The sequence below is a fragment of the Mastigoproctus giganteus genome, chromosome 14, assembly GCF_048544385.1.
Source record: "Mastigoproctus giganteus isolate SK-2022 chromosome 14, ASM4854438v1, whole genome shotgun sequence".
NCBI lineage: Eukaryota > Metazoa > Arthropoda > Arachnida > Uropygi > Thelyphonidae > Mastigoproctus > Mastigoproctus giganteus.
The window spans coordinates 86,619,048-86,632,656 of NC_143588.1; the positions used below are offsets into that span (position 1 = coordinate 86,619,048).

At 36.7% G+C, this 13,609-nt stretch overlaps 1 protein-coding gene across 1 annotated transcript in view; it reads left to right on the plus strand.

The window, feature by feature from the left end:
* The window catches only part of LOC150075318 (structural maintenance of chromosomes flexible hinge domain-containing protein 1-like), a 736,477-nt gene that overhangs the window by 717,263 nt on the left and 5,605 nt on the right, over positions 1–13,609 (plus strand). The window contains exon 49 of the mRNA XM_090388445.1: positions 7,563–7,724. Coding sequence (XP_090244571.1) covers positions 7,563–7,724 — 162 coding nt within the window. The remainder of the gene's footprint in view (positions 1–7,562; positions 7,725–13,609) is intronic.

Below are 13,609 nucleotides of genomic sequence, written 5' to 3' on the forward strand. Positions count from 1 at the left end.
GTATTAAAATATAAACGCACAAGGCGCAATACGATATGAGCTTAAAACATACTATAAAATATCGGTGTAAATACACCATAAATAGCTCATAAAAGAAAAACTATAATCGTAGTAAAGGCATCAATTTAATTGTATCTCATATTGTCACTACCTTCACAATGAGTTACCATGTACAATCAGTCCTCATATAACATGGTAGTTGTATTCCTAGAAGCCCTTGTGCAGTGGAAAATCATGCAATATAAATAACAGGCCTTATGGGAAAAATAGGGTTAGGTGACAACCACTCATGACTGAACACACATTTATAACCAAAAAATTACCAAACACAATTAATCGTAGTAAAATACATATTTTATTATGATTATTACATAATAAAATATTGCTAATGCTTTTGCTTTTATTGTATGCAGACTTGTTCCTGATCACTTCTTTGTTTGATCTTCTATCCAAACAGATAACAGACATACCATCTCTTCCAATTCTTTGTCTTGATCTAATGGATTTTGTTACACTTTGAGTTGTTCCTGCTATAAAAGTTGCTTTATTTTCTCTGCATTCTTTCTAATTGTTCTCAGCATTTCCTCATTTAGGACTGTAGCACGCGCAATATCACATGTTCACATTTTACAAAACGTTTTACAATTTCGTATTTTTTGAAAATATTTTATTTTTCTCTCTGGACCTGCAGTATCTTCGCCAGCATGCTTCCTTGTAATGCTTCACTAATAACTGATAATGATAAGTAATGCTTCACTAATAGAGAAGACTTCTCCATTAGTGAAATATTACTTATTTGAGGTTGTGTAATACACTTTAACTTGTTGTGAAGGTAGTCACAATATGAGACACAATTAAATCGATGCCTTTGCACTACAATTGTAGTTTTTCTTTTATGAGCTATCTATGGTATATTTTATAGTATATTTTAAGCTCATATATTATGCCTTGTGCATTTATATTTTAATATAGTATTATTTTGTACGCCTTTTGGCATCTCATATTGTGGAATTAACTTCACAACTGAGTTGACATGATTGCAACACCAGGGTACCTGTGGTTGTGCCCACTCAGAATAAGTAACAATAATCTTCTCTATTAGCAAAACGTTACTTATTCGAGATAATGCAATACATGGTAACGCTTTGTGAAGGTAATCACAATATGAGATATAAGTAAATCAGGCCCCGGTGCCAAGCGAATTCGAGGTCAAGTGATTTTTCTGCTATATATAGAGTGCTCATCAAAAGCGATTAAAGTTTTTTCTAATTTTGTACGTTTCTATTAGCAGCTTTATTTCTATATCGTTCTACACTTAAAAGCCACAAGTTAGAACAGAGAAAGGAAATTCACCTTTCTTTATTTATCCGTATATTTCTCTTTCCACTAACTAACTAACACTTTAACCGCTTGGCCTCCTAGCGGCACTGCTCCTGCCTCCCCATGGCAGGGCCGGAAATCTTGGCAAGTAAGACCACTTGCCAAGGGCTAAAAGGAGCAAACATGGCAAACACCAGACCATCAGGATATTGAGAACGAAAATCCAAAGAGACAAAAGACTGATCGGATGGAGCAACCTTGCCCATCGTTCTTAATTATCCACTCTCTTACTAGTCAGCCCATTAATAAATTGTCTCCGTTTGTCATACAAAAACATCTGGAGGGTATTGCAGGATCTCCCAAGATGGTGAAGAGACTGCAATCAGGAGACTTACTAGTAGAAACGACCAACCACAGACATTCTGAGAAGCTGTTACAGCTTACAAGTTTTGCTGGAATTCCAGTTAAAATATCCCCGCACACAACCCTAAATTCATCTAAGGGTGTGATATCCAGTTGGGACTTACTAAATGTTACTGAGGAAGAAATAACCCAAGAGCTGCAGGGACAACACGTAATTGAAGCAAGACGAATAATGATTAAAAAAGATAATGTACTTACACCTACAAGAAATATTATTCTCACCTTCAATACACCCAAATTACCCTCCTCTGTAAAAGCAGGTTATTTACTTTGCCGAATCCGGCCGTACATTCCAAACCCTTTAAGGTGTTACAAATGCCAAAAGTATGGCCACTCACAAACTGTACGCAGAGGAGTTCCTGTCTGCCCCAACTGTGGTTCCTCGGATCACATACAAAGTGACTGTACGACTACAAAAATGACCTGTCCAAATTGCAAAGGTGATCATCCTGCCTATTCCAGAACTTGTGAAAAATGGAAAACGGAGAAACAAATTGTAAAATACAAGGTTGAGAACAAAGTAAGTTACCCAGAAGCGAGAAGACTAGTGGCACCTACTATGAATAAAAATATTTCCTATGCTAATGCAGTTAAAAAATACCAAACAGTCTCTACTCAAACTAATGTTACAGTTCCTACTAATATTTCAATTTCAGATTGGGCTAGAACTGTCCTCTCTGAGGAAAAACCAAATGTACGTAAACAACAGCTCAAACTCTCAGACCAAGCAAATAATACTCCTCTTACAATACCAGCGGAATCTCCTCCTCCAATGAGTGCTACCACAGCATGTATTACAAATTCAAATGTAATCAAAAATATTCGAGACACAACCATGGACACAGATGGCACATCTATAGAGGAAGATCCTCTTTTAGAAATCCATGCCGAAGAAGAAGAAATGGACACTGGTCGGCCAGTCTTCCAAAAAAAAGACAAACACAAATTGGATCGCCATAAACCAGTCACTTTCAAAAAGCAGTCAGAATCAGCTCCATCAACTAAACACAAATAATGCCTTGTATTTTACAATGGAACTGCAGAGGCTTTCGTTGCAATACAGTCGATATCCAAGATCTAATAAATCGATTTTCTCCAGTTGCCCTTTGTCTTCAGGAAACTTACTTAACTTTGCAAATTTCTCCTTCGATAAAGAACTATTGCCTTTATCAAAGGGATCGTAATACAGCAAATGCTGCCCATGGTGGTGTAGCAATCCTGATAAATTCAGTGATCCCAACTAAACATATTCCACTTCAAACTGAAATAGAAGCTGTTGCTGTGCATATAACGCTCCATATTGAAATAACTTTAGTATCAATCTACTTACAGCCAAACCGTACCTACTGTTTAAAAGATCTTGAAGATCTCCTTATACAGATACCTCCACCTCTCTGTATGTTAGGGGACTTCAACGGGCACCACCCCTTATGGGGCGATCCTAAATTAGATAGACGAGGTCGACTCATTGAGAGCCTAATAGAGGCGGTAAACCTCACCATACTCAATACTGGCACACACACTCACGTTCAGCTCCCAAATGGACATAACTCAGCCATAGATCTCTCCATTTGTTCTCCATTACTGGTCCCGACCATAGAGTGGTATGTTTTAAATGATATAATGGGTAGTGATCACTTCCCAATCGTATGCAACCTGTTAATAGCACAGTCTCCTCCAGCTCAACCATGTAGAAAATGGAAATTTGCCCGAGCAAACTGGGCAAAATTTCGATCATCAGTATCTTTTGATGAGGAAAAAATCCGTCTCCAGCCTATCGATGATGTGACAGAATACATCACGTCACATCTCCTAAATGTGGCTAAAGAAACAATACCACTATCAAATCCCTCGGTTCATAAGCATTATAATTATTGGTGGAATGAGCAATGCACAAAAGCCAAAAAAGCAAAAAATAAAGCCTGGAATTTGTTTCGGCAATATCCAACAACACCCAATCTAATAAATTATAAGAAGTCAAAGGCAAAAGCACGCTTCATACAAAGGCAAGCCAAGAAAGAATCCTGGATCTGTTTTGCATCAAGCATTAACAAAAACACTGACACCAAAATAATATGGAAAAAAATTAGACAGCTTTCTGGTAAGTTTCCTACCGTACCTTCACCAATTCTGTCCTGTAATGGGCAAGATCTATCTAGTCCTTTAGATATCGCAAATGCTTTGGGCAACACATTTGCTGAAATCTCAGCGGCAGCAGCTTATATTCCACTTTTCCAGAGAATTAAAAACACTGCAGAACAGCACTCTGTTAACTTCCAAACTGCTCTCCTTCTGCCGTATAACAAACCCCTACAATATTCCGAACTCTTGCATGCTATCGGAACAGCCCACAATGGTGCTGCCGGACCAGATGGAATCTACTACGTCATGCTACAACATCTTGACGACAGAGCTTTGCGTCTCCTTCTGCTCTTTTACAATCGTATTTTTCTAGAAAATGTCTATCCAACTTCTTGCATCATTCTACTGTTTTGGCATTCCTAAAACCTGGAAAAGATCCAACCAATCCCCATAGCTATAGACCAATATCCCTCTCAAGCTGCCTCAGCAAAATTCTAGAAAAATTTGTCCACTGTAGACTCATCTGGATCATTGAGTCAGAACAGTTAATGAGCAATAGTCAGTATGGCTTTTGTCAAAACAGGTCATGCCTGGACCTTATGGTTAAGGCTGAATTTGCCATTCGTAATGCCTTTATTAAGCATGAACATCTAGTAATGGTCTCCATAGATATAGAGAAGGCTTTTGATACCACCTGGCGGCATGGCATACTAAGAGACCTTTACTCTCTTGGTCTGCAGGGCAACCTTCCTATATTTATAAAGCATTTTCTACACACTAGATCTTTTCAAGTTCGATATCAACATGCCCTCTCTGCAACTTACATTCAGGAAGAAGGTGTTCCACAGGGATCAGTACTGAGTGCCACTCTTTTTGCCCTAAGAATAGATTCTATCACTAAACAACTTCCAAATACTCTAGAAACTTACCTTTATGTGGATGACCTTGCCATCTCCTGTCATTCCCAAAATATGAGATCTATTGAACGACAGCTTCAGATATCATTAAATAAAATACAGCAATGGGCCAGCCTTAACGGCTATAGGCTATCACAGCAGAAAACAGTTGCTATCCATTTTTGTAGACAACGCAAATTTCACCTGGATCCTGAACTTCACATCTCTAATATTTCCATCCCAGTCACTAGTAACATTAGATTTCTAGGTTTAATCATGGACAACAAGCTAAATTTTTTAGAGCACATTAAAAAAAGTACGTACTGCCTGCTTAAAAAAGATAAACATACTCAGATCTTTATCTGCACAAACGTGGGGTGCAGACCGTACCTGCCTTCTTCGATTATACAGGGCATTAATCAGATCCCGCCTTGATTATGGAGCTCCCATTTATGACTCTACCAGAAAGAGCGCATTACGCTGGCTTGATCCAGTACAACACAGTGCACTGAGAATTGCACTTGGCGCATTCAGAACATCGCCAGCACATAGCCTGTACATTGATGCTCATGAACCGCCACTATCTTTACGTAGGAAATTGCTTTTGCTAAAGTATTCTGTCAAGATACAAAGTTGTGCCTCGCATCCCATTCAGCCATATCTTTTCAATCCACCATTAGAAAATCTGTACAGAAATAAACCTAACATAGTAAAACCAACTGGTCATCGCCTTCTTGAACTACTGCAGGTTTGGAATATATCCATCTGTTCTGTTCAACAAGTAGCCACTTGTACCCAACCACCATGGGTTCAAACTCCTATACCTGTGACACTTACCTCTGTCAGTGGGGAAAGAATATTTTGCAGTCATCAAATATCAGACAAGTTCATGCTGTTCACACTCAAAAATATATTGATTTTTTACCAATATACACAGATGGCTCTAAATCAAATTCAAAAGTTGGAGCAGCTGCAGTGTTTCCGAATACAATTGTATCAGCAGCCCTTCCTCCTGAATTCAGTATCTTCTCAGCTGAGTTATTCGCAATTAAACTAGCTTTAAAAAATCTCCCTCCTGACTGCTCATTAAAATCAGTAGTTTACACGGATTCCCTCAGTTCAATCAACGCTTTGTGTAGTTCCTCAGATAAATTTCTCCGTTATAATTGAAATTAGAAAATTATTACTAAAGATTAAAGATCGTCACCAACTGGTCACCTTCTGCTGGATACCAGCACATTCTGGTATTTTAGGCAATGAACAGGCTGATAAAGCTGCTAAAAACCCAACCAGCTTAGATTTAACCAATATCCCTGTCCCAGCCTCAGACTATGCAATAATGATTCATGCTGCATGCCTAACAGAATGGACAGCGCAGTGGCATTCTCAAACGAATAATAAACTCTTTCAGATTAAACAGGTTCCAAAAATCTGGCCCTCCAGTGTCCGGACATCAAGACGAGAAGAAGTAATTCTTTAAAGAGTAAGAATAGGTCATACTTACCTGACCCATCTTCATTTACTCACAGGAGATGATCCACCACAATGTCCACATTGCTATATAAATATGACTGTTAAACACATTTTCATTGACTGCCCCTATTATAAACAAGACAGAATTTCAACCCTGCAATCACTGGTTATCCTTCAACAACCAATAACCCTAGAGAATTTGATAGGTGACAAGGCAAATATATCGAATTCTTCCGTTTTCTGAAGCAAATTAGAATTTTTAATCTTTTCTGATTAAGGACATTTCAGACATATGATTCTTTCCCTTTTCCTTTAATATATAAATGAATAGGTGCATTATAGCCAAAGTTGCTTATGCGCCATGAAACCCCCACAACAACAACAACAATAATAAGTAAATCAATGCCTTTGCACTACGATTGTAGTTTTTCTTTTATGAGCTATCTATGATGTTTTTACATTGATATTTTAGAGTATATTTCAATCTTGTATAACAATCTCTATTCAAAATCACTTGTTCCAGTTTCTTCCATCGCTCACCTCTGGATGGCTAGAACTTCACGAGTTTCCAGTTTTGTATCCAGAATTCATTCAGGTTCATCTTCTTCCTTCTTGGCAAAATTATCAGTAACAGACTGGGCAATTTCTTCATCTCTTAAAGCTGTAGTAACTTGTAAATCACCATCTCTGTCTGCCCAATTATTAAACTCCTATTCACCCGTGTCCAGGCTTTTCAACATGATTGGTATCTTGACTTAGTTAGCCATCATGAATGATTAATTCAATTTTTTTTTTTTTGAACAGTTGCTAATGCAGGTTTCAAAAACTTCATTCCAGATGCTCATTGTCATTTGAAGTGCATCTATTACAATTATCTGCTTTGGGATATTGGAAGATGAGGAGATGATGGTTGATATGTTCTCAGATCATCATCTCCTCATAACTGATCTATAAAAGATCTTAAAGGTTTTCATTATTCCTTCATTAAGAGGTTGAATCAGTAATGTGGTAATTTAAGGTAGAAAAACTAATTCAATGTTTTTGAAAGTCAACTTTGGATGAGCCGAGCTGAGCAGCTGTACAAAACCAGGTCGGTTTTTTTTTTTTTTTTTAATTAATTAATTCTTATAACATATGATTCTAATAAACAATGAAAATGTAGTGCATTTTAATGATTTGAATTGGTTTTTTGAAATTTGATTCTATAAAGTGGCCTATTCTAATAATTAGTGGTCATATTAAGTGGTGCCAACTGTATCTGGATTTTTTTATTTTTTCTGCATATCTCTAAAAAAAAAAAAGACAGCTTTCATTTGATTTTCTGTCCATGCATATCAATTAACATTTAAGTGTTTATTCATGTTTAAGGTTTGACACCAACTAAAGGAAATCAAACTATGGGTCGAATGTCAACCAGGGGAGTTGTTCTTAGTGTACCTGTAGAACTTCAGAAAACTTCACCAAGAAAAAATCAGTCAACAAATAACAGCTTTTCTGACAATCCCTACAAAAGGAAATTTTCAGATGGAGGTAAAAATAATTATAATTTTCAATTTTGTCATTTTGATACTGCATGTTAATGTGCCTTGCTGTTTATTTAATCCTTGCCTATACATATAGTATGATTATGTATAATCTAAATTTGTATAAATGAATATGTACATATTAAGGACCTTGTTTCAATGAACAGTAATGTAGTTCTCTCAGTTTGATGATATTTGTCTTCAATTAAAATATTTTCATAATAAAGCAGAGAGTTAGGATTTTCCTCACCGTTACCTTCTATCAGCCTGTCAAGCATACCAGTCCTCAATAGGAAGTCATCTGAACTTGCAGCAGAAAGGGTACTTGAGAGCTCTCCAGACTCCAAATAAACTTCAGTCAGAGTATACTTTGCACAGTAGGATATGGTTAAAAATTTTAATGGTTTTTTTTTTGGTTTTTTTTGTTCCTTTGTTCCCACCATTCATGAAGTCTGCCTAGGTCACTCTGAGAGAGCTCTGCTTGGCAGTGATCATTAACTACTCTACTGATCTTTACATCATCTGCAAATTTAGACATCACGTCCTCTATCCCTTCATTGATGTCATTTAAGAAAATCAAAAACAACAGTGGTCCCAATACTGATCCTTGGGGAACCCCACTTCTTACATTAACCCAATCTGAGGAATAACCATTTATCACAACCCTTCTGCCTCCCCAAAGCCATCCTGCTATCCATCTAAGGATTCCCTGGATATCCTAAGGATAAATATTATAAACACAAGAATAAGTTGAGCCAGTAGTGTAATGAATAAAAGAGTTTTGTGTGTTTAGTTTGAGAATGCGTACTGAAATCTGGATGTAAGTAGTCCCCTGCTCCTCGCAACTTTTCCTTAATTCTTTTAACCTTCTGTTGCTGGTATGGCATATGATAGATGGTACTTTTTTAAATTTATTATTATTTTTATTTATTTTTTAAAATTTGAAATCAGATTATTCCATGTACCTTTTCTCACCAGCATTCTCTAACTGGTTATACAGTACAGCTAGGTTGCGATTAATGTGAGTTCGAATAATGCGATATTCGATTTAGTGCGAATTGTATAACAATACCAGGTCACATATAATGTGAACCAAAATTCAGTTAATGCGAGGCTAGCACAGCTAGCCTCATATTAGACAATTAGTCTCACATTAGATGCTGTTACTTGTTTATCTTCGCATGTGCTACTACCTGTCGTAATATACATTAGTTTTCGTGATTTGTTTTAATCATTTTAAGAAGTGCCCTTAACAAAATGGACAAGAGGAAGATTCCTTCAGATAAAAATACTACTAGAAATTGAGGAAAGGCAGTTGTTGAATAGTTGTGTGGAAATTTTCCTTTAGCCAGCGGGTAATTGATTACTGGAACAAACTTCCATCTGTCGTGGAAGTTGATAGCTTAAATAAATTCAAGGCAGAATTAGACAAACGTATGGAATGAATGGATGGGTGAAATGGGAAGGTGTTTTTTTTTTTGCTGATGCTGTATAAGCTTGCTTTCTTGCATCATATGTCTCTACTAATGCTAATGTTAATGCTAAACAGATTGGGGTTGTGTTGATATATCCATTGGATGGAAAGCATCATAATTTAGAGATACTGTATTTTCTGAACCATATTGCATACTTTTTTTCCTTGGCAAATGCTCCCCATAATTCCCCTGCATCTTATGATCCAAAGATATAATAGGTGCATGCAATGATGTTTTTATTTATAGCAGTGACTAGAGAAAGTATGATCAAAATAACCAGGTGGTCTTCTATGAAAGCTTGCTTTTTTAATGTGTGACCCTTTCAAATCACATGTAACAGAGATAAATGGTAAGAAACAGTTGCTGAATTAAACATCATTAGCTGTGGATGGAGGCATCAACTCACAATTTGACACCAAGAGAATAAATGAGTGACTAATTCACAAGTGCTCAAATGAGGAAAATGTAGGCAGTGATGAAACAAGAGACAGTCGCCATCCTAAAATAGAAGAGGCCTGTGGCACTGAGTTCCATGAATAAGAAATAATAATTCAGTACATCCTGTACTGGATGTATTGTACTAATAATTCAGTACATTCAGTATGAGCAGTAACTAAGTATTTAATAAATTGTTAACAGAAGCTTTCGAGATTGCAAAACTTCCTCAGCCATAGGAGTACATGCATACATAAATGTAATGTATGTACTCGTACAGCTGAGGAAGAGATTCATTATCTCGAAAGCTTCCTTTAACAATTTATTAAATACTTAGTTACTGCTCATACTGGATATACTGAATTGTTATTCCTTAATCACCATCCTTCAATAAATATCTTCCACCAAACAATATCTGCACATTGAAAGAACTAGAAGACCTTATAAAACAAATACCACCACCTTTTTGTCTCTTTGGTGACTTCAATTTGCATAATCCACTATGGGGATCTACCCACGTGAACAGTAGAGGACTCTTGGTAGAGAAGCTACTAAATCAACTGAACCTAACATTACACTGGTCAAAATATTTATACTCACCTTCCCACTGGATCTATGTCAGCAATTGACTTACCTCTTTGTTTCCCCATTTTGTATCTCAGTATAGGATGGACAGTTTTAAACAATCTGCACAATAGCAATCATTTCCAATTATATGCAGAATTCAAACACTACAAACTCCATGCCCTGACCATCAGGTAATATGAAAATTCTCCAAAGCAGATTCAGAAAAGTATTCAGCATGCATTTCCTTTGACAGCCAATTGATTTCGTCACTGAGCACATTACTGATCAAGCAAATACTGGCCTCATCTTCTGAAGCAATACCTCAGTCTTCTGCACTGAAATACTGGTGGAATGAAGCTTGTACCAATGCCAAAGAAGGAAAAAAATAAAGCCTGGTACCTGTTCTGTAAATGATTTTTCTTGTTGTTCTAACAGTGAGATTATCAATTTCTTTCTGTACCATCTCTTCACAGCCTCTACAATTTCTTGATCCATAGGCTGTAATAGTGCAGTAATGTTGGGTGTCAAAAATTTTGCAAAGATGTTGCCAGATCTCAGTTGTTCTTCTGCTGGGTGTGTTGGAGCATTATCAATGAATAAAACCTTTTTCTTCCAGTCCTTGTTTGTTTGTTATTTAGTTTTTAGGAGCATTAGCAACTAAGGCCATATTGCTCCGCCAGTCCTTGATCCCTTAAATATTTTTTAACTAAGGGATCAAATGAGATGAAAAACCAATCTTTAAAAAGAGCTGAGTTCATCCAAGCTGATTTTTGTGATGTGTACTTAGCTGGGAGGGCATTTAAGTTCACATTTTTAAGAGCACGGAGCTTAGCAGATTTTCCTATTTAAATTCCCAGACACATTACTGCACAAAAGCAATGTCACTCTTTCCTTACTCGATTTATGTCCTTCAGCTGAAGAGTCAAGTTTTGAGGCAAGTGTTTTTTTTGGGTAACATTTTGAAAAATAAACTAGTCTCGTCAGCATTAAAAATTTGGGATGGAACTAAACTTTCTTCACTAATAAACTTGAGAAACTGTACTTTAAATTCTTCGCTTGCAACACAATCACCAGAAAGACTTTCACCTGTAATTTCGAGCTGTCGGATTCCATGACGCTCCTTCCACCTTGATAGCCACCCCAAACTTGCAGTAAAAGATGGGTCACCGCTCTTAGCCCTAACTTTTCGTTAAGGCTAAGAGCCTTGATTGAAGGATTGGGCCTGAAAGAGGAATCCCTTTCATTCTTGACAAGGCCTTGTCCAAATTTTCATTTTTTGCCTACTTATTGGTAGCTCTATTTCTTAAGCTATCTTTGGCCACCATTTTTGCACAGTTTTTTTAAACTTTCCCCCTTATCAATGCAAAAAAGCACATTCAGTTTTTGTTCCATCAACACGGTAACACACTTTCTTTTGTTGCTATATTCTGTTAACCCAAAACCACAAAAAAAATAAATAAAAACACAAGTAAAAACACACTAAAGAACTGAGGTAAGGTGTGTGCGTGGACAATGCTAGCTGCAGCTGTCAACCAAATAGGCCAGTACTTCAGATTACCTTATGATTGTCTCTGACCATGCCACGTGGTCCGGTCAGATTTCTGGAGGTCACAACCATAATACTATAAAAACAATTAGCACTCCCCTGTTTATTGGGCTTTTCTGTTAGCGTAATCTATTATAAAAGGATAGTAAATGGGATCTTATTGAATTTGCAATAATACTCACAGCTGGAATTCTGTGGGTTTTTACATTATGAAATCTTCCATGAAATCTTCAATCATATCAAAAACAAATATTTTCAGAATATTCTCTTCATTCCTATTTTTTAATTTTGTAACTCCATTCTCACTTGCGCGTATCGTGTTAGTTGTAATTTGTGCATTCGGTGTTCTTTGTTATTGATTGCTTATCTTTTGTACTGTTTTAAATTTTAAACTCCCTCCCAAACGTCAGTGAACAGAAATTTTTTTTTTTTTTTTTTCAATAAAATTTTCCCCCTGACGGAAAGTCCAGTCCGGATTAACAGAAAGTCCAGATCATCAGGGTCAGGATTAAGGGGGTTCTACTGTATATCAGGGCATAACCATAGATGGAATTTGTTTCAGACTTTAAAACAATCCATCAAAATGCACTATTTCAGTGAAAAAAAAAAAAAAAAAAAAAAAGTATGAATGTGCATCCTGAAACATGCCATGTCCACATCCACTTTGGCATAGTCTTCAAAACACATTTCTCTCTAAACTTTGGTAATGCCAGAATCCTCAAAAATTCCTTGTTTTATGTCTTCGTGATGGCTAGGAGACATGTGAACCTTCATTCATTCCATCATTCAAGGCGACAAATGCATGTTTAAAAAAGTTGCCAATCAGTTTTTCATCCATACCATCCCATGCTGAAACCCATAAACACATTGCCTGCAGTTTGTCAATTTTGCTTTGTGTTTTGCTTTCAATACAAAGCATGGTTTTGTTTAATAGCATTCTTCAAAACACTGGATTACACATTAAGTGGCTAAACAATTGATGTCATATTAGGTAGCAGGTACTCAACAGTGATTGCACATAGGCCATTAACTTGGCAATCATGAGTGTAGTTATCTACAAACACTTATCTCTCTATACGTTAAAAAAGTTTTCCTCCTGGTGATATTTATTCGACCTTGAGAATATGGTGTGGTGAGGTCGGGTAGCGAATCGGAGAAGGATGTGGGTCACGTGATACTAGTGGGTGGAGCAATTAGATCACTATAAATGCAGAGGTAAATAATTAAATAGGTCATTTCCTGATTAGATATCGATCAGTGCGTTTCTACGGGTGTATCTGGAATCCATTACGTTTGATTTTCTATTTATAGGTACTAACATAATAATTAACACAATGCACTGATTCTGAGAAAAAACAACATCGTCAGGAGTCTGCACGGAAATATAGAGAGAAACATGCCGAAAGGTTACAAACTAATCAGAGAATAAGTTCAATGATGACGGAGCAAGTGGAAAATTAATGCGACAGGAGGTGGGTAGCTAATATGGACAAAACTCAGTGAACTGTTAAACGACTCAGACGTAACTTAAGATCTTCACAAGATCCTAATAACAAAGAAACCACTGAAGTACCATATCGATTTAGGTGATATGGTAGATGAATGTCAACATTGTGGCGGATTATCTTTTCACAGTGAACTCGGAATGTGCGGGGGTTGGTTGGCAAGCGAAGCCCCCTAGATGTCTAGTAAAATATACTACAAACTAGTATAAACAACATTTGTGATAGTTGTCAATCATGAGTGTAGTTATGTATAAACAACAAAATTTTTCTATTCTCTACACTCACCTTGTAATCTAAGTGTGATTCATTCTTCATGGATTTTTGATGACATCCAAGGGCCTTTTTATTTGCTTGATACATAGTT